Here is a 25,289-nt window from a genome sequence, read left to right as displayed (position 1 = left end):
TATTTGATATTTTGTAAATTTATAGCATATGGAGTAGGGTTATCATCTTGATTAATGTCAGCGGGGATTTCTTTAGAGATAAGATTGAGAGGCTTGTCACGTTGCACATTCTGAAACCAGTCCTGTGTTGAGCTCATAACTGGAAGCAGGCCATCTTTTATTCGAACAAAATCTTGTTCATGCTCATGGGCGAATGCTATATCTTTATTAAGCCTAAGGTAAGTGGGGATGATACCATGTCGCCCATGTTGTTCGAATAAATTGAGAATGGCCTGCATGAGATCATCAGGAACTGGTTGTTTGGGTCTACCACGGGAAAGTGGAATATCAACAAACTGGTCGTGCGGACGAGATTGAGATTAGGAGGATTGGCACGTTGACTTGATTGATCGGAACTGATGGGATTAGGAGCAATTTGATTGTATGTACCAGATGATTGGTTTGAAGGAGTGGCTTGAGGATTTAACTGTTGTGCACTACTAAGAGGAGATGTACCATTGCTGGGTCTGAGCTGTTGTTGTGCACTACTAAGAGGAGATGTACCATTGCTGGGTCTGAGCTGTTGTTGTGCACTACTAAGAGGAGATGTACCATTGCTGGGTCTGAGCTGTTGTTGTGCACTACTAAGAGGAGATGTACCATTGCTGGGTCTGAGCTGTTGTTGTGCGCTATTAAGAGGAGTAGAACCATTACTCTGTGTAATTTCTTGTTCTTCCAAGTATCGATTCAACAAGATCTCATCTTTTGTTGGTAAGACTTCAATGCAATTGTAGAATTTTCCATTATGGAATATGTATAAACTTGTAAATTCTCTGGACGAGTGCTTGTAAAACTCTTCGATAGTAATAAGACGAAAGCACAGAAGGCTTTTGTAGTAAGTTAACTTGTTAATGCAATTACGTGATGTACCATCGCTGAGTGGAACATTAGTCAATAGCAACGATAGCTTTTGATGTTGGTGTAACCTGGTTAGAGATTGCTCTAGCCAGTGAAAGTCTATTTGGGTATAAATATCCAGGAGAATGAATTTTGAATAAATAATAAATTGTGAACAATTGAATAAAATATAGAAAATATAAATAATTTTGAAAGATATTATTGAAAAAATATTTTTCACAAAAGTTGAATTCAAATTGTAAAATTTTTAAAAAAATCTTTAAAGTGAAGAAAATAAAATTGGACAATGAGAAAACAACAATGAACTAAAAATTAGTGAATAACTACAATGGCGAAATTAAAATTACGATCAGAATAATTTTTAAAAAGAATGTGTTAGAAATTAGTAACGATTAAGATAAAATAAAAATTTGGGGAACGAGAAAAGTGATTGAATATTGGTAAACATGAATTTTTATTGAAAAATAAAATGAGATTAAGATTCTAAGCAGAAATTTTAAAAATTAGAAAAATAAAAAACAATAAAGATAATAAAAAATTTGAAACTAAAAAAAATCGAAAAATAATGATAAAATAAATGAATAGTTGAAGACAAATAAAAATAAAATGTTATCAATAAGAAAATAATTTGAATAGGTTTCAATATAGATTGATCAATTTATGAATGGGAATCCAAAATTAGAACAGCCGAATTGGTATATTGATAACAAATGATATTATGTTATTAATAAGGTATAAATGTTTTGAATGTAATTCAAATTAATTTTGAATATGAAATTGAATAAGATTGAAAAATTAAATATATAGAATTTTGAATGAGTTTCCGTTGAAATGAATGTTATGGAAATGTAGAAAATATTAGCCTTTGGATGAATTGGAGGGTGAGAGATATTATTTCATACAATACTACTCTCACCCTCCAATTCCCAGCCAAAATGGCTAAAAATTGCCCGCAATGTGACAATTGCGGGCAATTTTTAGCCATTTTGGCTTGGAACTAGAGCCTGCGAGGTACATGGATAGTATCAGTACCTCACAGGCTCTAGTTCTCTATATGGCGCCGAGAAATTTTGGTGAAATGCGACCACATTTCACCAAAATTTTTTCGGCGCCATAGGATGAATTGGAGGGTGAGAGATATTATTTCATAAAATACTACTCTCACCCTCAATTTTAATTACTTAAACTCATTATATTTTTTGACATGTAAATGTCACTTTTACTGAGATCTGACACAACGTCAGATCTCTTTTTTTCGTATAGAAGAAAGCAACTTCAATTATGGCTGGAATCCAACAAGTCCATGGGTGCTTATGCATTCCTGATGATACAAAAGTGCCAAGGGATGTTGGATGAAATGGCAGGAAGATTAACGCCAGATGGTGAAGAGATTCTCCGATTAATCACTACAATATTCAAAAATGATATGAAAGAATATGGTAGAATTGATTTGCTTCGGTTTGCTTTCGGCTTTACACCGTTAGCAAGGAAGATCATCAGAGACAAGAAGGGTTTTGGAGGAAAGACAAGCTATCCACCTATAATGCAGTTGAAAGATGTGCAAGTCCCAACGATTCCTTCCCTGAGGATCATCAATCGCGAGATCACATTTGAGAAACTCGGCGAAATCCTTGAAGAAGAACGAACAGAATGTGTTGACGAGGTAGCCGAGCATGATGAAGAGATCCAGCAAGCAGAAGAGGAACAAATGCTTAACGAGATCATGCAGCCGAAACAAATGCCGATGGTTCGAGGAATTCCTTGGTCTGGGATGTTGTAGATGAAGAGATAAAAGATCTATACACATTCATGATAACAATCCTCAGATAAAGAGCAATTGCCGAATCAACAGTTGATCCAACGATCAATAAAGACGATAGAGCAAGGAATTGAGTGATGCTTACGATTTCTTCATAGAGCAAGATGATTCCCATCTTATAAAGGGTCATCATCTTGCTCAAAATGATGGCAAGTTTTGGTACATGAATGGCATAAAGCAACTAAAAGCAATAAGACCAATTGGAAAAAGGATGATGTCACTTTCGTGCAGTGAAGCAGATGTAGAACGTGTAATATCTGAATTGCGAAAGACAAGAAATTCAATGAACGAATCATGCAAAGAAGAATATGTAGCATGCCGCTTCTTCATCAAGTTGAATGATGATCAATTTGATATTTGATTTTGTTTTTTAATAAAATTTATTAAATAATTTGTTTTAAAAAGTATTATTTTTATTCGTAAAGATATTAGACAGAAGGTGGCCAGCCTAATGTCTATCAATCTTTAATATTAGTAGTAATTTCCCGCATTTCTGAATGATGATTGATTAGCTTTGTTGTTATTGATGTAAAACTGGATAAGTATTAAATAATTATATTAATCTTGGCCAGGGGACTGCTGATGGCCAGTCAGCAGCGGCCACTATGAATCATTATAATCATTTAATACCTAAATTGAGGTAAAAAGCAATAAGACTTGCCGAGCCTCATGCCCCTACCTCATATAAATAGAATCACACTTTAGTGAATCAACATCTATAAGAATGAAGTGTTTTGAAGCTGAAATAATATTGAATAGAAATTAATTTTTTCTGAAATTTTGAATGAAATTATGGGAAATAAAAAAATTACTAAATATTGTATTCATACAAATATATTATTTTAAAGGAAAAATAGATGCTGATAGAAACAATGAAAATTTTTGAAAACTTTACAATTAATTTATGTTCGTTAACCACAGAGCTTGCAATCCAAAGCTCACGTTAGACAACAAGAGTCATGAAGTCTCATACTAAGGGATATCCAACATATATTTTAATAATCTAATGTTTGTGACAAATATTCAACATAAAATTAAGTTTTCGTTTCGTTACAAGGCATTCATACTTTGGAGATATCATATTTAATGTACAGAAAAGTTAATATTAAACAATACATGCTAAAGAATTAATAAATAAGATAATAAAATAAATTTATACGTAATTACTTTCATTTAATATGCTTTATGCTGTATAATATTGATTAAGAGGCATTAAAAGGTTCCATAGTCTGCTTTTATAGGCAAGATTTTTGATAAAAATTTTAAATTTTGAAAAATGATGAGAAAAGGAAAAAAAGGTAAATGAGAGCAAGAGGAGGGGAAAAAGAAAAAGAAAAGAAATGGAAGGGAAAAATAAAAGAAAGAAGGACATATAAAAATTTAGATGCGCATTCTTAATGCCGAGGCGGCTTGCCGCCGAGGCGCGATTTTTTTAGGCCTCTACGGTAACCCGGCAATGTTTTTTTAAATCTTGTACAGCCCTAAAAATTTGATGGAATATGAGCTTCAAACAATTATTATGTAAATAAAAATAATTAAATATATGTATTTATTCGTATTACAACCGTAGTAAGTCGATTCTTCCTTTCTTCTACTGAGATTTGAATTTGATTTCGAATTGTAAAGAGATTCAAAGGGAAAATACTAGCGGATAAAAACTACCTCAATGAAAGGGTCATAATGGAGTCAAGTTGTATTTTTTGATATTTTTTGCTTTTCGAGCCTAAATAGGTAGCCAAGATAATGCCTAAAAATAAGGTTCTAAATTCTGAAGTTTACATGATCCTCTCGTGTGCACCCTTAAGAAATTGCATTCGAGAACATAATAACTTGATCCATTGGGATTCTCATTTTTGATTTCCTTGTATTTAACATTACTATATCCTGAATAGAATGTTTCCCAGTCACATGATATTCGAAATCTTTTCATATTTCAAATTTAATGTATTATTTACGCTCCGTATCCTGCAACCAGCTGCTTTAAGAAAGATGAATTTAATGGATGAATGATCTCCAGTAAACACTATTATGAAGTCGTCATTTCAAATAGAATTCGAATTTTACGGGTGTGTAGAATTATTGAAATTAATTTCTTACAAGTCATACAATAAAAAGCATTCAATTTTTGAAAGAATTTTACCGGTTTATAAATCGGTTCTCCTGATTTCATTGCATGGCATAAATTATCATGACCAATGGGCATTATTGTTGTAAACAGAAATTCATCAAAAGTGACACCTCAGAAAAGCTAAAATATTGAATTTTTGGAACTTTTGATAGAGCACGTTTTTAAATAGTAATTAAAGTAAATGTATATTTTGTAAAGATTCTTTTTAATAAAAAAATAAAATTTTGAAGAAGAACACAAAATCTTCTGAAAAATAATATCACATAAACTCATATTATTTTCTAATATATAACTATTTTATATAAAAATCAAATTCAATGATCTTAAAAGCGAAGGATAAACCTCAAAATTTACGAATATAATGAGTGGGAATATAATGCTTATCTATCATAAAACCATATGAAATATCAATTTTTGCTTTACGCCTATTCCCACTCATTATATTCGTAAATTTTGAGGTTTATCCTTCGCTTTTAAGATCATTGAATTTGATTTTTATATAAAATAGTTATATATTAGAAAATAATATGAGTTTATGTGATATTATTTTTCAGAAGATTTCATTCTATATGCCTATGAAAAGTACTCTCAAAACTAACTTTTTCCTAATTATAATTAAATCTAGAATATTGTATTATGCTTAGTATTATTTCATTTTTCTCATTCAATTTAGAATTTACAAATGTCAAAAAATTGAGAGCTGTCACTTTTGATGAATTTCTGTTTATTACATTATATGTAACAATAAAAATGAATTTCTCCATAAAATCGGTTTTCGTAAAGGAGTTTCTTATTTTTAGGTCAACTTATCCCTTATCTTTACCAATGAATGTTCTGAAAAGTGTAACAATCAGAATATTTTGAGAGTTCCTTCAAAGTGACATTTTGTCATTATGGCTCTTGAAGTCCTTAAGGCACGTCGTTCGATCAGATGCTACGACCCAGAGTATGTTATCCCAAAGGAAGACCTTCAGAAAATCCTTGATGCTGCCTTGAATTCTCCTTCTACTTTGAATGCCCAAGAAAACGACATCATTGTTGTTACAAACAAGGAACTTATCCAGAAGGCTAACGATGTTGTTTACAGTGCACTGGATGATAAGTCCAAAGAACGTTTTATTAATCGTCAAAAGAGATACGGCGTCAAGCAAATCATAATGTACGACTGCTCCTCTCTTATTCTTCTTGTTAAGAATGAGCGTGCCAATCCAATGGTCCTTGGCGTTGATACAGGCATTCTTGCAATGAGTATCATGACAGCTGCTGAATCAATCGGCCTCTCTACTGTTGCAATGGGAATTGTTGTTCGTCCACAGGTTGAACAACTCTTCAATCTTGCTCCAGGATCTCTTTGCTTAGGCATTGGCATTGGAAAGGCCAAAAATACAGATGTTGATCCAAAGCAGGTTCTCCGTAAAGTTACATTCCTTGAATAAACTCCGAACTTGAATTTCAGTGATAAAATAAAAATATTTTTTACGAATTTTATTAATTTAACAATAATTGTGTATAATGTATGCATATATTTGTCTTTTTATGCTTTTGTTTCTATTATTCGCGCATTTTTGCAACTTTTCAATGAAATATCCAAGATATCAAAAGTATATTTTGGTGAATGAATGAATAAATATTCTTCAAAGTTAGAAAATCTTATAGTGATGCAATCTTAGATGTGTATCTATTAGAATAAAGATATTGGAATACTGTACGTTTATTTATACAAAAAAAATATGTACGTTAAGCATGGTAAATCATCAAAAAAGACATGAATCGTGATATTGCTGAGGTAAAAACACAAATAGAGCAAGCAGAAGAGCGGATTGAGATTTTTAAAGCAGAATGCATTAAAAAAGAATCTATTCTCAACAATGAAATCGCGAACTTAAAAATAAAAGTTAATGATACAAAAGAACTTCTCAAACAACAAATGAAAGAGCTTCAAGATGAAAATAAGGAAGAGTTAAAATCATATGACGAAAGATATAAAAACGAAATTGCTGAAATGAAAACTAAAATTGAATTGGCTTCAAATGGATCTAACGTTTACAAAACCCATAGACAAGGATTACAGCGAGCACGCAAAGAGGCTGAGTTAGCTAATCTAAAACATAGACTAGAAGTTTTGAAAATGGATCAGACTGAAAGAGTTCTTAATAAAACTACCAAAGTTAATACTAATAACACAGATAGTGTAAATAAAATGCATGCGTTACTCATGAAAATTGATGAAATGGATGCTCAAATTACCGAAGTTCAATCTTCTACTAAGAATATTAGAATGCAAAATGTAATGAAACAGAGAGAAATGGAAACAAAATATAAATTAGTGCAAGAACAAAACCAAGCTAAACTTGAATCAGTCAAGAATCAATATGCTGAAAAACAGAAAGGCAACCAAGACTATTTAGAAAAAGTTAGACACCATGCAGACCAAAAGATCCAAAGATATCAAAGTGAGCTTCAACATGCTCAAGAACAACTTGATAAATTAAATCAATTACGCGGAACACTCCAAACTAAATATTTGGAAGAAGAGACAACAATGAAAGCAGAAATAAATGACGCTATTGATGCAGTTAAAACGCATTCTGAGAGAATACAGCAGCAAGCAGAAGATCTTAATAATCAAGAAAGAAAACTTACAGAAATCTTGAAAGAAAACGTGATTTTAAATCAGAGTATTAAAGCATCTAATATGTCATTAACACAAATAAAGAAAGATAATCGTCAGCTCAAGCAAGAATCAATAAGAATGGAAACTCAAATATACTCAGATAGAATGGATACTGTTAAAGGTTCCAGTTTCTTCTAATAATATGTATGTCAGTAATACTTGTATTTTATCTATTTGTTTAAAAAATTATTTTTCAAAAATGTTTACAAAGTCTTTCATTACATAAGTATAGATGTAAAATTAGTAGTATATCATGTTTTTAAAGAAATAATTTAGAAATCGTTTATATTTGAGGAATTCTAATAAATAAACGGTCATTTTCATAAAACATGAGTAAATTAGACGAAAATGAAGTACGCAGACTTCTTGAAGAAAAAGGATATAAAAACATCCATCCAGAAACATTAAAAGAGTTTATGCTATCGCTTAACGATGAAAATGACGCAGAAACAGATTCTCAAACAGAAGAAGAGGAAGAAGTTCAAGAAATCAAGCCCAGGAAAAGGCCACCTATAAAGAATTCTGTATCTCCAACTTATCAATCACCTGTTAAAGAAAACAGCAGAATTTCGCAATCAAAAGGATCAATTAACTCAAAAGCATCATTAATGAAAGAAAATCAAGCGCCGAAACCAAGTAAAGAGACAAAAATTAACTCAAGTTCGAAACAATCATCACCAAAAAGAAATAATCCTGTTTCAAATTCGAAATTACAAAATAATGACGATGATGATGAAGAAACAGCTCAATGGGCTAAAAGGATACAAGATCTGAGAAATAAAGCTGATCAGCTTGATCAAAACTTACAAGAATGTCGTGATATCATCATGGAAGATCCACCAGAAGATGATGGTGTTGAAGTGGATGTTCCTATGTACTTTGGAACATCAGAAAGAAAGCTTGATCCATACCCTGCAGTTAAAAAGGAATTAGTAGGTGGATTTATCCGACCACCACCAGTTAAACCAAATAAAAAGAAAGGTCCGGTCGCTGCAAAGAAAGGAAGACGATTATTGTATGAAGAGAGATTCCCAGACTATGTTCCTCCTCCAGAAAGAAGACGCGATAGTTTAAGGTGGAGCATAAGACAAAAGTTAGCTTATAGTGATCCTGCATATCATAATTAGATATGTTCAATGTTTATTAATAAAAATAATCTGTTTTGTTTTTTAATACATTCTTTGGTTTTTTGATATTTGTATTGGCCAGTATCATCAATTCTTTATTCATTCACGTTTTTGTAACTCATTCTTCGCCATATTGCAACAGCAGCAAAATTTCAGAATGTTTAAATAAAGAAATATGCATAAAATTCCATAGCCATTATGGTTCGTCAATTAAAATTGAATCCATAGCGAATTTTACATTTTTAGATTCGGAAATTGTAATTTTGAATGTTATTTAATAAGATAATACCTTATAAAATTGAGCTCTATGCTTTTTTGAAATTTCCGATTCATTTTGTTGGTCTTCCATTAGTCAGATATAAAATTTGATTTCCTTTCAAAATAAAATCTTTTGAAAGGAATAAAAAAATAAAAATGTATAGTGATGCAAATGGAGTTAAAATAATAAAAATTTAGTGACTGTTTCGTAAAACAAACCGTCGAGATTTTGAAGTGTCACAAATTTTGAATTGAAATTAAACATCGATTTCTGTAACATGAAAATATTCTAAAATGTCACCAAAAATGGGTTTTCATAAACGAGTCATTTCTGACAAAATAACGTTTTGATTGATTCAAAATGTTTCCCGCTCGCCCAATCGTTGCACTGGACAGCCACCCAGGTATTGTCCGATTTAAGGGTTTCCCTGAGGATATGAAGCTAAATACCCTTGCAAACATTCGAACAGTAGGTTTGTTTCGCCAATCTGAATGTTTAACAGCTTATGCAATGGAAGTATTCGTTGACATCGCAAATCAAGTGAATTCCATTCTTAAGAGAATCCAAGACATCTCAGAAAGATCAAAAGCTCTTGAGGCAAAGTTACCAGGTGCCATTGAAGTCGTTAAGAATACCAACAGGAAGTTCTGGCCCTACAGCTCTCCAGATTTCCCAATTCCAAAGGATGCTCAAAACGATGACGATGTTAACAAGGAATTCGAATTCGATCAACCAACACTTGTTAAGAAAGTCATCACAAAGGCAGACCCCGCACCAGACTTCTCAGCTTTCGAAGCAATTACCAAGGGTTGCGATCCATCAGATCCCAATAAGACTGTCAACTTCAACATCCTTCACTCTAATCCTAATTTCGTCAAGATCCAATACAAGCAAGAACTTATTGACAACATCAGAGCAGAGCAAGAGAAAAAGAAAGCCGAAGCAAAGGCAAGAAAGGAGAAGGCCAAACTCGAAAACGAGCAGATGAGATCACGCAAGGCAGAAGAGAAGGCAGATAACCAGCAGGGCTCAGAAGACTTGATCAGCGCTCTTGCTTCCCCACCGCCACGCCCAACTGCCCTTGTTTGCCCACCATCAAAGGGTAAAGCTTCTCATGGCGCCGTTCCAATCTCTCTCCAAACTACAGCAGGCACAAATTACAAGGCAACAGTTTCTGTCTCATTGCCAGCTGCCTCAAAACCAGCCGCTCCATCTGCTCCATCCAAATCTGCTGGCGGAGCACCTCCTCCGCCACCACCACCTCCTCCAGCAAATCTTCCTCCACCACCTCCTCCATCAGGCGGCAGAGCTTCACCAGGAGGAAGCGCACCATCCACAGCAGATTTGCTCAAGGGTGGCATCAAGCTGAAGAAGGTTGAAAAACCACCAGAGCCAGCACCAGCTCCAATGACTCACTTAGATCTCATCAAGCAAGGTGGCTTCAAGCTCAAGAAGGTCGATAAGTCAAAGCCTCTTCCTCCACCACCGAAACCAGAAGTCGAAAATGTCGATCCAAACTCACTCTCTCTCCAGGAAATTCTTGCAAGAGCTGCTTCAATCAGAGATGCAGTTGCTGGATCAGATGATTCAGATGATGATGAAGAAAGTGAATCATCATCAACAACTTGGTAAGATTTTAAAAATCAAATTTTCGATTTTATTACCAAATGAGAGAATTATATTTTTAACACTTCTATTTCTCATGTAATATATCTTTAGATTTTTGAAATTGAAAAATTCATTAGCAACAAAAATCGAATTCATAGAGTAAGACTTTATACCCTGTTGTAAGGGATTGTAGTTGAGTTAAATTTGGTGAATTCCAAACAATTAATCACAAAATATTTTGTAATAATAGAGATATCATTGTATTTTGGTAGTTATTCGTTATATTTTTCTACATAATTATGATCCTCTAATTATCTTGCGAAATTGACAAAAGTTTGGTATATTTCAAAAAAAAAATGATAAAGGAAAGCAAAATAGAGTAAAATATAATGAAAGTTAAGTGTTTTAAGTTCGTTATTGCAATGTCTCTAAAAGATATTAAAGAGAGAAAAATATAACTTAAAGATTAATGCATAACTGCTATAATAAGCATCAATTGTGCTAGCATGTAAGTTCCTAATATTTCCATCTTGCATGGTCTCTTGATTTTTCCCCACATCGTAAGAATGAGTATAAAATCAGAAAGCATAAAGATGGCATAGCCAATATAGCCAAGCAAAAAGTATATATTCGTAAAGCCATATTGATCGATGCGTGCTGCAGTTCGAATCAGACAATAGTCCAAAATGCAGCAGTAAATGAACATACAGATACTGATTGGTTTCTTTACATCTACAAACTCTGAAATCTTATATTGCTGATAAACAATAAAAGGCAGAGCAAGAAATATTGCAATAACTGGAAATTGAGACCAATTGATCGTAAATGCGTTTGCTAGGGTAATATAACCGATAGTGAATGAGATTCCGCCGACAAGAAGCGAAAACTTATAATTAAAGAAAAGGACCATATCGCCAAACCAGTGTAAAATTGTATAAGCTATAACTCCAGTATAAAGCTTTTCAGATTCAAAGTAATAATATGCTGCAAGGAGAGGCATGATTAAGAATTTTGTTACGAAATAAACCATCTTGACTCTTCCATAGTGATCATGGGGCTTTAGGAAGAAGTTGATCATCATTATTATTGCATTTGCAATGTAAAGATACAAGAAGATGAGCGACTCAATTTGATTTTTAAAATAATGTAATTACTATTGAAATTTTCAGGGTATAAAAGTGATATATTATTTAATGCATTTGAATTGTAATGATGAAATTTAATCAATCGGATTAGATAGATGTCACTTTTATTACAATTGAATAACTGATCAATAGTTCTATTTCTGATTATTAGTTCTATTCAATCTAGACGATTAATTTTTGATCCGATTTTTTGATTCAAAAATTCCGATGATTTTTTTATGGGTTTCGGATAAACAACAAGCATTATTAAAATTTTACGAGCAAACGCATATAGTTACGCTTATTAGCAGAAGTATTGTCTTCCCTTTGGCAAGCTAACTCTGAAATCGATCTGAACATAATCGATAAGATGATTATTTACTTGTTTAGCATTTTGTTTTACTTAAAATCGGGTAATAATTAATTATTATTCAAAAGTCACAGAAACTTATAAAATATTTGGAAAAAAAAAATCAATTTGGGTTTGAAGTTTGCACTCCTTAAAGCCGGTGACTAAACATCTGGTATAGATAAATTGAAACTTAACTAAAAGAAAATACAAACAGTTTATTTATATACAAACAAGCTAATATTATATTTTGTTCTTTTTTGATGAACCTAAGACATTATTTTCGCGTTTAATATCTGTAGGTATGCAAATCGCAAACTTAAGTCTACGCTGAATTAAATTAGGAATGTGAGCCTGAGCTCTTTCATAATCTAGAAATTCCATGCATTGCAAAGCTGTTGGACGGCTCGCTGGGTTCATTGCGGTCATCCTCATTAATAATTTTGACAAATTAAAGGGAAGTTTAGGAGGGATAATTGGGCCGCCTTCAATTATCGAAGCTTGTAATAGTTCCTTGTTTTTAGGCCATGGAAGTTTATGAAAAATAACTTCGAAAAAACAAATTCCCAAAGACCAAATGTCTCCTTTAAAAGGATCATATGGTAAATGCTGGTGTATCTCTGGACATGCAAATTGTTTTGAGCCTCTATAAGAATGACAATATTTTCCCTCATCATAATGCTTGCACATTCCGAAATCTGCGAGTTTTGGTCTTCTATCTTCGTCAAGAAGTATGTTTGCACTCTTGATATCGTGGTGTGCATAACCATTTTGATGGAGATAATGTAAACCTTGTAAAACTTGATAAAATAACGAGAGTAATGGGAGAGTAACTTGCGAGCCTTTCTTTTTAAACTTTTTGATTGAACCGTTGGGGCAATAATCAATAATCATATATCCGTATCCATCAATTATGAAATTATCGTATAAATGTATTAAATTTGCATGATAAAGATGTACTAAAACGTTAATTTCGTCATGTACAGATTCTATTGAACCATTCTTTTGTTCATTATTCATTAATACGATTTTACAAGCGAAATTTGTATTCCATTTTAAGCTTCTAACTTTGTAGCATACTGCATAACCGCCTTTGCCTAATAAATCTAACATGACATATTCTTGTTGAAGGAGGACCTGGCGGAAACGTTCCTCCATAAATTGAATTTTAATTTGAGAAGATTGAATTTATTTAATTTGTTTTCTATCTTATTAATGTTTTAAATTTCGATTATACAATTGAGGAAGATTTTGTAAAGTATTGAAAAATAATTCTGAGTAATAAAAATATTGCTTAATATACTGTGGTACACCACATTTTTCTTTACAACAATTGCAAAAAAATTGAGTGATAGACGTTAAAATTGAAAAGTGATTCTTTGATATTAATAGAAGTTAATAGACAAAATTATTTCAATAGTATAAATTGAGAGTAAACATTGAACGATACAAAATGATTCAGAAAAATGTCCTGAACTTTCAAAAAAATAAAATTATTACTATAGATCTAGATTATTTTTGAAATTGAATTTTTTGAATCCAAATTTATAATCCACAAATAGATAAAATTGTCTGATTTTATTCAAAAATCAATCTTCAAGTTCAAAAATTTGGCCAAATTGATTAAAAATATCTAAGAATAAATCCATAATAATACGTACTAATATTTTATACGGATGAGTTTGAATTATTGTTAAGTGTGGATGTAATTGTTGGAGATAAATTTCAATATCTCATGTTTTATATGCCAATCATCACTACAACGATTTACCTATATGAGTATTTGAGCAATGATTTCATTAATTTATATTATATATCATTTCTAATTATCGTGAAGATGATTTTTACATGATTTGAGTCGATCATTTCAAAACACTATATAACTCATTCATAGTAATATATATGTGTTTACATATTGCGGATTTAACAACTTTAATTTCATCCAAAAAAAATTTATAAGTAAGAGAAAATAAACTTATTTATTTATGATTCATGAAGCGCTTAATACCCTTATAGAGAAGGAAGCCAGCTGCAATAACAGCTCCGCCAACAATAAGTGGTTTAGAAATTCCAACTTTAGAAAGATTGAATGGGATTCCATGGCGTTTCTGGATAACAATTGTTGGGTCAATAGCACGAGCCTCTTCGTACAACTTCTCAGCAGTGAATCCTGTCTCTGGAGCGAGGCCTTCTTCGATCATTTGAGCGAGAGAAACCATAGAAACAGGATCTCTCTGTTCTATTGCGTACTTATAGTAGTAAATCGCAAGGTTGTAGTCTTTCTCCAGTTTATATTTTGTCAAAGGGTTATTTAAATTTCCCAAAAGTTGTGCAGCCTTTGCGCTCCCGAGTTTGTGGGCTCTTTGGAGTAATCTTGATGCAGTCTCTGGGCATTTGTCAAGAAGAGCTTCACCAAGCAACAAAATTGCTGGTAAATATCCGTCATAATATACTGCTGGTTCTAAAATAGCATAAGCTTCTTCATAGTTGCCCTGATCAAGTGCCTTCTGAGCATAGTACATCATGGCTGGAATGAAACCACCTTTCAATAAGGCTTTGCCCTTAACTTCTAATTGTTCATCTTGTGTAGCAAGGAACTTCAAGAATGTTGAGTTAAAATCAAGATCGCCATCTTCAGCAATCGGAGACTTCATAATATATGGCCAGTTTACTCCTTCGGCTTTCTTGATTGTAATAATAACTTTAGTGCCATCTTGAACGTACTCAGCATAACGGGTGGCACCATAGAATATACCGGAGATAAGCGGATATTTGCTATCGGAAATTGTGCATTTAAGCGAGTTTTGTTCTTGATTGTATAAAAAGTTGAATTTTTCAACTTCTTGCTGATTAAGTTCGAGGTCAATTTCAAGACGGTCTTCATCTTCCTTATATGACCACATATAGCTCTTGCATTCTTTAGGAGTCATCAAAAATGCGTTCTCCATGATTTTTAAAATAAAAAAAATTGAATATTTGTAAATTCTTTACAAAATTTTCCGATGTAACCGTCACTTTTTATTTTAAAATGTTCTGAAAAAATATTTTTATGGAGAACTGAAAATTTAACCGATGAAACCATTACGTAATAATGATTAAGCGATCTGCTAGGCCTATGAAAACTCCAACAGTCATTTGGAAGAATTCAATTCAAGATTTTATTAAATTATCCTTTGCTTTCTTTGCAATATAAGAGATTCCTCCTCTCAAAGCCCTGTTGAAGCCTCAAAGAGCATACTCACAAATCAAAATCTTTTGTGAAGGCTTTTATAGTTGAAATTCTGATTTTGAGAACTCAAATAAATGTCACTTTTTTATTAAATGTTTTGAAAAAAATATTTTATATGGAAAACATAAAATTTAACCAATTAAATCATTATTTAATAATGATTAGACGATCTGTTAAGCCTATGAAGTGTCCTACAGACTTTTGGAAGCTTTCAAATAAAGATTTTAAATTTTTTTTATTCAATATTTCACCAACAATCCTCATTTTGACCATTCTTATCATCAAACACTCGTATTTATCTGTTTTAAAATACAGAGATGGTCCAGATTTCCTTTTCAACGCTATCACTTCTTATTCTAAACCAAAACTCAATCCATGGAATCGATACGTCGGGGGTCAAAGAAATCATCTTATATATTACCTTCCTTTATATCCAATGTTCGTTAGAATTTGTTCTTTCTTGACTTTTGGAAATTATATTTTTGGACCATTTCTTGCAATAATTCTTTCAAATTTCATATTAACATATTCATTTCGGAGATTGTTACTTGCTTTTGACCTTTCATATTTTTCAGAATGGATATCAGTTTTAATCTCAATCATTCCATTCCGATTTTATATCTCCAGAAGTACAATATCCAACGAACCACTATTTCTTTCCATTGCAATCCTTACAATTATATTTTTCAAATTTAATCATAAAAATACGACAATTTTTCTGCTTTGGCTAGCCTGCGCAACAAAATATGAAGGAATACACTTAACACTATCAATAATGATCAGTTATTTGCTTAGAAAAGACAAAATTAACGCAATACTTACTTTATCCATCATATTTCCTTATTCTTTCATTTACTGGCTCATGAATATCAGTTCACCAGGGAATACAGATGGATACAATGACTATATCAATTATCAAACTAAATTTGCAACAAAAAATTCAGAAAAAATTCCAATTTTTCACAATATTTATTTGATAACAGCATTTGTTTTGTCAATTTTTGGCTCATTACTGCTGTCACAGACCATATTTCCCCTTTCAATTTTTACATTTCTCATTTTATTGATTCAGATACCAATAACTACATGCGATTTCGGATTATACTTAATGCAAGCCTTGATGTTTTCAATAAACATAGGCTTTTTAAAGTATTTTTCGAATAATAATTTTAGAAAAATAATTTTATTGTTATATGTTCCTTATTTGCTACTAATGGCTTGGTTTTCAGCCAGACACATCGAATCAAACACCTGTTCTGATACTGTTTTTAATTCTATTCTTTCAGAACAAAATTACAACTATTGAATAAAAAAATATTATTAGTTTATCAGAGTAATTTATTTTTAACCTTTACATTAGTATGAAAACAAATAAAAATTGATATGAAAATTTACGAAGAATAATTTCCTGGTGGTTACATGTTGGGATTACTTCACTCATATATTCAAATATAGGAGTATATTTCGAATTCGCAAAATATTGATTTGTACTGATATTTACATGACCAGGTGTTTGCTTGATAAATATATATTGGATTTGAGTGTTATGACCAAAGTAACTATCAATTGTTCTAACAGTTTCTGAAATCACTAATGCAGTTATATAATAATTCTGAACAGCAGCAGCGATTTTTTTAACGCCATATGGAACAGAAAAGTAGGAAATATTTTTGCTTTTCGGTATTAAGTATAATGTTGTCATATCTCTTGTGTACATAACACCATCAATGGAGAGATAATATGGATTTTCTTCAACAACAAATATATTTTCAAGAGTATCTATTGTATCAAATGAGTTTCCGACAGATAAATCCTTAACATTTTTCGGAAGAGTTAAATTAATAATTTTCGTACGTAAAAATACATCATTTCCAATAGAAACCAAAGAATCAGGCAAAGAAACATCTACTAGTTGTGTATATCCATTAATTGCTTGCGTTTTAATAATTGTAATACCTTCATCAATAATTAAGTGTATAGTAGATGTTTTGTAGTCTGTAAATACAGTTGAATCGACCGCTCCTGTTCCACTGACAGTAAGAGTATTTGTTGTCGAATTATATGATGTTGTAGTCAGTTATTTATCCGCCCTTCAAAAAATCAATTTACAGGTGTGAAGTGATAATCAAAATTATAAAAGATATTTAGTTCAAATACTTACATATTTTTGATATATCTTTATGATTAATGCCTTGACTATATAGAATCAAAGTAAATTAAAGAAACCACGGAGGAAATCAAATGGTTCAAAGATAATTTTACATTAATTATTATTACTGACGGAATCGTAAATAATCACACCGAAAACTTGTTAGAAACAGTCCATATTAAAATATTTGGTAATGCTCAATATGTAGTAGAAAGGGCTTTCTGGAATTATATACATATGGAAACAATTGAATTTCCTGATTCCATAACAGAGTTTGGAAACTCAGTTATAGACCGAAGCAAAGTTAAGACTGTCCACATTCCATTAAACTGTAAAAAACTTTCGATTTGGGGCTCTTTTGATTGGATCCTAACACTAGAAGAATTTACAATTGATGAAAATAGTCAATATTTTAGAGTATTAGATGGCGTACTATATGATAAGAATATGACGACTTTGATTGCTTATCCACCAGCAAAAAAAGGCGATGTTTATACAATACCTTATGGAGTGACAAAGTTATTCAGATCATCAACAAATGGCTTATACCACTTACAGCATTTGATAATTCCTCAAACAGTATTAACTGTTACTGCTTTGTACTATGATCCTAGGGGTTTAGACTCAATAAATGTAACAGTTTTTCGATATAAAGATCAACCAGATTCTTCATTTAATGAGACAGAAGGCTGGTTTTCTCAATATAAAAATAATTATTATATTAATTATGTTCATAAAGAGTATTATACTACATATTTTCCTGCAAATGGCACCGTTGATATCCACACAACTGGGAGGGATAATTCAATCTTTTATCATGATACATTTTTCACAAACTTCACTGATATCAAGTACGTGAATGTCGGTAGAGGTATCAAGTCATTACATTCTGAATGTTTTGCAAACTCAACAAATATTATTTACCTCTATTGTAACGAAGATATCACACTAAATTTATGTAATAAACTCTATTCATCCAATTTTGTTATTTCTATCATAGCAATGGTATCGTGACAAGATTATAGAGTTTATGGAGTTCTTGAATAAGACAGAGAAATATGAAACATGAAGAAGGTAATGCCTTCATACGAGATATCATCTTTTATTTAATGTTCATTAAATCAGTTTGTATCCAATGATTTCACTTACTTAATTAATTGGTTACAAAATTTTTACAAGAAATAACTCCTCTTTATATGGCACCACTATATTACAGAAAATAAATTGCATTAAATCTTCCTTCGTATAGTATAGATATCGATGTAAGAGATAATTAAGGAAATTTTGCTTTTAAAGTTAAAATTTAAAATCAAGATATCTTGAAAGCTTCTTTCTTCCAAGCAAGACAATGGAAAACAGATATTAATCCATAAAGTATATAACATCGCAATTCAAAAATTCTTAAATCCATGTATAAAAATTAGATATTTGATCATTCTCTTAATATTCTTTGGCAATGCAGTAAAGAATAACATTTTTTAAAACCGAATGATCTCTTTTTCCAAAAAATAGTCAGAAATGAATGATCTGTATTAATTATTTTTAATTTACTCCTTAGAAAGGCGCTGAGCATTGCGCTGCTCGAGCTTCTCAAGTCTGAGCTTAAGGAAGAGTGGAACACGGTTGCGGCGAACGTTGACATTACGTGGGCGAACAACGTGGCGGTGGACAGCGCAAGAAACGCAGTAGTATTGCTTCTGGTATGTCTTTGGAAGTTCATAGCCCTGATAGATGCAAGCATCAGAAACATCCTTTGCTGATGAAGCATCGACCATATTCTTGATGGCGAAACGTGTGATAGCCTTATCCTTTGGGACTTGGCGGCCGCAGTTCATGCAGTTGACTGTTCTTGTGTGGCCACGGTTCATCTTGGAACGGCCATGATTCCTTCTTTTGACTGGCATCGAAAAAGGAACAACAAACGTCACCTTTTCAATTTCTATCGTCTCGACCTAAAGCTTCGTTAGCAATAAAGTCCAAACTATCAATATAATTCGGCAATAAATACAGAATATTTCACGAAACATCATTTTTTCAATACATTTTTGAATCCAATTTTTTATAACTTCGGATTCGAATGCATTCGCATTAACTCACATTCAAATTATCATTCAAAGAATTGAAATATTTGTGTTGGAAGTCCAATAAACAATATTTTCTCTAAAATTCCAATTTTTTCTCTAAACATGTGAATAATTTTAAGATGATTTCAATAGGAAATTATCTTCAACATTCTAGTAGTAATGTATATAGTGATGAAAAATTCTAGTTTCAGGATTAAATAAAAATTTTTACTAACAAACAACGCAGATAAAGAAATATATGAAATTATCTTGAACTTATGTGTCCATCTGGGTAAATCAAGTCACTATAGCACTCAAGAGGCTTTAATTGGTAAAAATCTCCTCCGGTAGGAGGTCCAGGATAATCTGGCTTTGCATTATACTCATCATCTTGTACAAATGTTGATTTTGGCTTTGCGGAGTAAAACATTGGATTCTTTCCAGGATTTAAAGGTAAAACTCTGTTAATTGGTTTCATCGTTTGCGCCAAAGATGATTTAACAGGCTGTGCATGTCTTATTGAGAATCCCAATGGAGGAGTCTCGACTTTCTGTCTGTCAAATGGAGATTCGGTAGGAACTGTAATTTGATGAGGCTGTGTAATGTTTAATGTAGCTCTTAATGGTACAAACTTCTCTACAGGAATCGCTCTTGAAATTGTTCTTGCTTGAGGCTCATTTTGCGTCAAAACGATTTGAGGTGCGAAAGAAACTCTATTTACAGGTTGACTAGCGTATACTACTTGTGGAGCAGGTTGAGGTGGGAGAGGTTGTTGAATAGGTTGTATCTGTTGGCGAGTATTCAAATCTGGCATCGGTTGATTAGAATAAGTAGGGATTTTAGGTTGTCTTTCGTATGCAGATTTTTGAGCAGCTTTCTTTTCTTCTATTTGTTGCCTTAAAGATTCAGCAAGTTGCTCTTGCATTCTTCTTTTTCTTTCTAAATTCTCATTATAGTCACCATACATTGAGGCAAGTGAGCTCATGTATGGCTTGTTCGATGCCCTACCATTATTTTGATATGAGTCGTAAGAATATTGATTTTCATATTCGTAATTGTTTCTTCGGCTTGTTGTTTCAGCTTCTGCTTCCCAGGAACCAGATCCATATACACCCGACCTGACAGAGCTCTTGTGTTCAGGTGGAGTCCTTAAACCGAGCATTGAATGAAACTCTTAATTTATTAACTTTTCAATCAAAATAACGGTTGATTATCGTCGTCAAAATTTTACTGAAAACATTCATTATGAATAATAAAACACTTCTTTTGAATAAAATATTAACCTTAATTGTGATCTTTTATGAAGGAAAAAACAAACTTGAAGAGGTTTTTCACTCACATTTCGCATGCCATAACTCATACCAATGAATTCATGAGACATTATTTCGTGACTAATCTTCAGTTAAATCATTATAATGAATAGATTTTTCTTTTCGTATTGAATCAGATTCGAACCGAGCTAATTCTAACTTAAAACTCAAAATAACATAAGATGTGTTTCTATTTTTCCAAGGATTTATTAGTAAATCGAAAAGGTTTTTTATCAATTTTTTAAGATTGTTTTCGAAATAGATTAAAGAGCTGGTAATTTAAAATATCTATAAACAGAAAGATTTAATCTAACAACAAAATATATATATAAAGTATAATGAAAAATTATAATTCAGTATGAACGAGACAAGAATAAAGCATATGCAAAATTCTGTAAGAAAACGGGTGGTATCTGTTTTCATTCGTCATCAAACCCCTGTATTGCCTCAAAAACTGTTCCTTATTGTCAACAATGAAATCGAGAATGAATTTTGAGGAAGTTTCGACTTCTTTTGTTGAAGGCTGCACGTACTGGCCTGGCTCGTTCCTTCTCAAAGGAAGAGACGAAAAAAATTCAAGCAATTTTAATCTATATGAGTAATAGTCTTTTCTTATTGGCTCTAAGTACTCGTACTTGTTGGACATGCCATTGCAAGACAGGAAATTCAACATAATCGCGCCAAACGGGATAATAACCTTTTTATATCTGACAGAATCAACAGTACTTATCGGCATTTCACTTGGCGATGAAAAGAAAGCTATGAAAAACCTCAAAATGAAAAGATTCGTGATCGAATTGAAAGTTGCCTCCCATGTACCTAATGTACACTCCGTAGCGTAGAAAATATGGGTTGCAAGGTGTCTGATGGCTCTTGGGATCTTGTCAAACGAGTTCATGACCGTATCTGCGAACATCAAAATATATCTTCGGATTATTTCGACGTCATTTGATTCGTCTGCTATGTCATCGATGGGGATCTTGCAGACTTCATTAAAGAGAGGTATAATGACGTTGTTTATGTAGTCTTTTCCGAATCTTTTATAATAAACTTTCAAAAAATGGGTACAAATCGAGTTTGATCGTAAGATTAAGTTCGGATCTGATGTCTGCGATATTTCATCGAACGAAATAAACGAAACTAATGAGTCGAGTCGGCCATATGAAATGGAAAGTGTAATTAAGTTATCAATAATGGGATCCCATAGTTCTAATTGGGATATTTGTATAGAGAAAAGAGCTTGTATGATAAGCATGTCGTCTAAATACAAAGTAGAACTGAAAGCATATAAAAAATTCGGAGGATAGTTTTTTGAGAAAGAAGGAGTAAGAGAATCAAGCCACATAAGATCAGTAACTTGTGATCGAAGCCATAAGTTGTTTGCTACATCGTCTGAGCATTTAAAAACAATTTCAGTTTTTTGCTTAGTTATGATTCTGATTTTACCAAACGATTGAGATATTGACTCTATATCGACTTCGTAGATAGGTTTGGTCGTTTTATTCGAAAGAACTGTCAAATGTTTTTTATTTGTTAAAATTGCCCATGCATCTTCGGGTTTCGAGAAAAGGATGTTCTTGTACAGCTTGATTGGACTCGCAAAAGACATAAATTCGCATTGTGATGTTATAGGTTCGAAATAGGTTTTTGGAAGCATGAAATTAGAGATAAATTTGAGTAGCCGGGACGGACAGTCTGATACTCTGCATAATTCTATTAAAATCTGAAGAATTACGGTAAATGCTTGAACTGATTTTTTCTGGAAATAAATTAAATCCTGTGGAAGCTGAACGAACTGCTTTGTGAGAATCGGCAAAATTTCTTTCGAATTGAATATCCAAGACAAACCTCTGCAAAATTTTTGCCAAGAAACAGGAGAGTTTGTGAGAGATGAATCTATCCAAGAATCGCTATATTCATTCGTAATATTATCTTTTAAATCTCCGAATCTTTGGTCTATTTTAAATGTTTTAGTCCAATATTGATCTTCAATATCTGAGTAGTGAGACATCTCAATTTGCGGAAGCAGTTGCTGGTAATCAAATATTTGATGCTCTTTAGTGCCATCATTCGATCCTAAAACCGAAAAAACACCACCACAAGAGCTATTGAGCATGGATTTAATTTTGTAAAGTTCAGTTTCTGAAAGTTACATGTATTATTATTTTATCATTGCTTTTGATGGTAAGAACAAAAGAAATTACCAATGTAATGGATTCAAAATCATTCAAAAATTCAATGAAAACCATAATTCACTCAGAAATGAAAAGTACCCGAAATCATTTTTTCTGATGCTAGATAAATACTTATATATAATATCAACTTGATTTCTTATTCTCAATATTTGAATTCTTACAAATTATATCTTACTTGTTTTAGATTATCTTTTGTAAATATTTAAATGCAAAAATTTTACTTCAACATTCAGAAAATGAAAAACCTTTGAATTATTTCGATTTTTCTTCCTAATATTATTGCCTTGTGATGTGATAATTCATGCAAAATTATGAATAACTTTTGAGACTCAAGGTTCAAAACTCTCAAAAATTCCAAGTTAGCGTTTTAGATAGTGTACTAGTTCTATTTAGCAAATCATAAAATTCATGTTTAGAGGCTCAATCTATTGACAATTGGAAGAAAAGGACAAAATTTCGAACAAAATATATCCATAATTGATTGTTGAGGGCATTGAATGACATGCATTTACTTACGTGATGTTATTACTCAATCAAACAAGATTTTTTGAAGCCATTGATAATCAAACATTGATATTTGCAGGCCATTATTTCCTCATGTGTTGATCAAAAATTCAAACTCAATAAATAAGAATATTCGTTGATTATGAAGCTTTGTATTTGATTTTATTGAACCTTTAATATAATTATTCTGAATATGAGAGGCAAGTTAAGCATATGCGTCTTTTCAATGCAGTGTTGATTAGTGATGATGATGTGTTAAGCAATCAAATGCATAATTGAATTCCCAGATACACTAATCATGAAAAAATCTATATAAAATATCTGAACAATACACTTCAAATCAGTTATATTTTATACAAGTAGTGTTTGTACAATCATAATATGAGAATATTAAGATTGAATTTATGGCGTTTTTTTTTCAAAAATGCCGAATCATTTCCCCAAGTTCGCTTATACACAGAACCTGAACCTTCATGTAGGGCAAGAGATCTTTATAATCGATGAAAATAAATAAGACATTAATCGGGCGGAAATTCTCAACATTCAGGACGGCACTTACACAATCTTTTATCCTGATTACGATATGACAGAAACAATCGACAGCATCGACAGAATTATACTCAAAAACAACGCAAATAAGAAAATCTTTAAAGAGCAAGAGTTAATCAGGATGAAAAAAGAGGCAGAGAATAAGGCTCAGCTTCGGTCCGAGTCGGATGGCGAGTCGGATGAAGATGAAGAAAATAATCCTGATATCAAACCACCTAAGATCCCAGAAAAATTCAGAGAAAGAACACGTATACAGCCACATGAGACAGTTGATAGAAATTCTCTGCCTCCAGAGCCACCAAAACCTCCTGAAGGGAAGCATCAGGCCGTCGAAGTGGCACCAAATATAACTATTCCAATAACTATTAATGCGGATGACTCAAAAGTACTTTATGACCAGCCGAAAAACATCGAAATATCTACAAGCAAATCTTCGAATTCAAATGATGTTACATTTTCGTTCAAAATTACTTTCAAAAAATAATTGACCTTATTTCTATAATTTATTATCTATATTCTTTTTGCTATTTTAAATTTTAGTATTTATTATTACTTATCACTATGTTTCGCATTTAAGGCGGGATTATTTTTTTAGAAAGGATATTTTATTCTAACTATTTATGATATATAAAAAGATGCATCAACTTAATTAAGAAAATATATTATTGTCACCATTGTTATTCCATGATCAGAATTATGAACATTGAAATTTTGTTATTTCATCATTTGCAGTACTGTATTGTCTTTTTGCATATGAACATATGATCATGTCTTACCGTTCATAATTTAAACTATCAAATATGATTTACAACAAATATTTCAGAAAAAGTGGTTTTTTGAATAGTATTCAAAAATTTTTTTATGAAAGTGTAACTTCAGAACTAGATTCAAAGAATGTTTTACAAAGAAAAAAACATATTGTAACTCATACGTAAAGCGAGCAAGTATTTTTAAATTCGATATTTACATTTAAATCATAAATTATTAAATATAGTTTTCCTAATATAAAACCGAATAAGGTTATATTCTAATGATTATTGTGGACCAAATAGAGGCCTACCTTTTGGAAGGGGATTACAGCCAAAAGGAATTGAACGACCACCATCCATTTATGATATTCAAGTTTCAACCAATCTTAGATATAAAAAAGACTTAAATTGTATTGTCTCAGGGAAAACATATGATAGAGATGCAAGCGAATTCATAGATATAACTGGTTATCTTGATTGCAATAGTAGTTTATATAAATCTCAAACAATAAATATAAACAGCTCTAGTTCACATGAATTTCTTCTTAATTTTACG

The 25,289-nt window shown here is 31.9% G+C and overlaps 13 protein-coding genes across 13 annotated transcripts, besides 3 other annotated features; 6 read left to right on the top strand and 7 right to left on the bottom strand.

Annotated features, from left to right (window-relative positions):
• Positions 1–462: 462 nt before the first annotated feature.
• TVAGG3_0439060 (uncharacterized protein) lies at positions 463–690 on the bottom strand (the record flags this gene model as incomplete). The annotated part of the gene is made up of 1 exon (XM_001328207.2): positions 463–690. The coding sequence occupies one exon, from the start codon at positions 688–690 to the stop codon at positions 463–465; it is 228 nt and encodes a 75-aa protein (XP_001328242.2).
• A 1,417-nt stretch (positions 691–2,107) lies between these two features.
• TVAGG3_0439050 (uncharacterized protein) lies at positions 2,108–2,677 on the top strand (the record flags this gene model as incomplete). Its single annotated transcript, XM_001328208.1, has 1 exon — positions 2,108–2,677. The coding sequence occupies one exon, from the start codon at positions 2,108–2,110 to the stop codon at positions 2,675–2,677; it is 570 nt and encodes a 189-aa protein (XP_001328243.1).
• A 1,332-nt stretch (positions 2,678–4,009) lies between these two features.
• Positions 4,010–4,205: a mobile genetic element.
• Positions 4,206–4,922: 717 nt separating this feature from the next.
• Positions 4,923–4,960: a mobile genetic element.
• A 577-nt stretch (positions 4,961–5,537) lies between these two features.
• Positions 5,538–5,574: a mobile genetic element.
• A 156-nt stretch (positions 5,575–5,730) lies between these two features.
• On the top strand, positions 5,731–6,327 carry TVAGG3_0439010 (nitroreductase family protein; the record flags this gene model as incomplete). The annotated part of the gene is made up of 1 exon (XM_001328209.2): positions 5,738–6,280. One exon carries the CDS (start codon positions 5,738–5,740, stop codon positions 6,278–6,280), a length of 543 nt encoding a protein of 180 aa, XP_001328244.1.
• A 282-nt stretch (positions 6,328–6,609) lies between these two features.
• Positions 6,610–7,656, top strand: TVAGG3_0439000 (uncharacterized protein; the record flags this gene model as incomplete). The annotated part of the gene is made up of 1 exon (XM_001328210.2): positions 6,610–7,656. One exon carries the CDS (start codon positions 6,610–6,612, stop codon positions 7,654–7,656), a length of 1,047 nt encoding a protein of 348 aa, XP_001328245.1.
• Positions 7,657–7,847: 191 nt separating this feature from the next.
• TVAGG3_0438990 (uncharacterized protein) lies at positions 7,848–8,645 on the top strand (the record flags this gene model as incomplete). Its single annotated transcript, XM_001328211.1, has 1 exon — positions 7,848–8,645. One exon carries the CDS (start codon positions 7,848–7,850, stop codon positions 8,643–8,645), a length of 798 nt encoding a protein of 265 aa, XP_001328246.1.
• A 619-nt stretch (positions 8,646–9,264) lies between these two features.
• Positions 9,265–10,582, top strand: TVAGG3_0438980 (MIP02973P family; the record flags this gene model as incomplete). The annotated part of the gene is made up of 1 exon (XM_001328212.2): positions 9,265–10,536. One exon carries the CDS (start codon positions 9,265–9,267, stop codon positions 10,534–10,536), a length of 1,272 nt encoding a protein of 423 aa, XP_001328247.1.
• A 265-nt stretch (positions 10,583–10,847) lies between these two features.
• Positions 10,848–11,627, bottom strand: TVAGG3_0438970 (YhhN family; the record flags this gene model as incomplete). Its single annotated transcript, XM_001328213.1, has 1 exon — positions 10,979–11,512. The coding sequence occupies one exon, from the start codon at positions 11,510–11,512 to the stop codon at positions 10,979–10,981; it is 534 nt and encodes a 177-aa protein (XP_001328248.1).
• A 487-nt stretch (positions 11,628–12,114) lies between these two features.
• Positions 12,115–13,143, bottom strand: TVAGG3_0438960 (protein serine/threonine kinase protein; the record flags this gene model as incomplete). Its single annotated transcript, XM_001328214.2, has 1 exon — positions 12,229–13,143. The coding sequence occupies one exon, from the start codon at positions 13,141–13,143 to the stop codon at positions 12,229–12,231; it is 915 nt and encodes a 304-aa protein (XP_001328249.1).
• Positions 13,144–13,812: 669 nt separating this feature from the next.
• Positions 13,813–14,947, bottom strand: TVAGG3_0438950 (HCP-like superfamily protein; the record flags this gene model as incomplete). The annotated part of the gene is made up of 1 exon (XM_001328215.2): positions 13,965–14,933. The coding sequence occupies one exon, from the start codon at positions 14,931–14,933 to the stop codon at positions 13,965–13,967; it is 969 nt and encodes a 322-aa protein (XP_001328250.1).
• Positions 14,948–18,821: 3,874 nt separating this feature from the next.
• On the bottom strand, positions 18,822–19,411 carry TVAGG3_0438940 (Chain a 40s Ribosomal Protein S26; the record flags this gene model as incomplete). Its single annotated transcript, XM_001328216.2, has 1 exon — positions 18,911–19,267. The coding sequence occupies one exon, from the start codon at positions 19,265–19,267 to the stop codon at positions 18,911–18,913; it is 357 nt and encodes a 118-aa protein (XP_001328251.1).
• Positions 19,412–19,618: 207 nt separating this feature from the next.
• Positions 19,619–20,638, bottom strand: TVAGG3_0438930 (uncharacterized protein; the record flags this gene model as incomplete). Its single annotated transcript, XM_001328217.2, has 1 exon — positions 19,692–20,588. One exon carries the CDS (start codon positions 20,586–20,588, stop codon positions 19,692–19,694), a length of 897 nt encoding a protein of 298 aa, XP_001328252.1.
• Positions 20,639–20,965: 327 nt separating this feature from the next.
• On the bottom strand, positions 20,966–22,852 carry TVAGG3_0438920 (GTPase activation domain, GAP family; the record flags this gene model as incomplete). Its single annotated transcript, XM_001328218.1, has 1 exon — positions 21,083–22,852. One exon carries the CDS (start codon positions 22,850–22,852, stop codon positions 21,083–21,085), a length of 1,770 nt encoding a protein of 589 aa, XP_001328253.1.
• An 865-nt stretch (positions 22,853–23,717) lies between these two features.
• On the top strand, positions 23,718–24,468 carry TVAGG3_0438910 (uncharacterized protein; the record flags this gene model as incomplete). Its single annotated transcript, XM_001328219.1, has 1 exon — positions 24,019–24,468. The coding sequence occupies one exon, from the start codon at positions 24,019–24,021 to the stop codon at positions 24,466–24,468; it is 450 nt and encodes a 149-aa protein (XP_001328254.1).
• Between the last annotated feature and the right edge of the window lie 821 nt (positions 24,469–25,289).

Source organism: Trichomonas vaginalis, chromosome V, assembly GCF_026262505.1.
Source record: "Trichomonas vaginalis G3 chromosome V, whole genome shotgun sequence".
NCBI lineage: Eukaryota > Parabasalia > Trichomonadida > Trichomonadidae > Trichomonas > Trichomonas vaginalis.
This window is presented reverse-complemented; position numbering and strand designations above follow the sequence as displayed.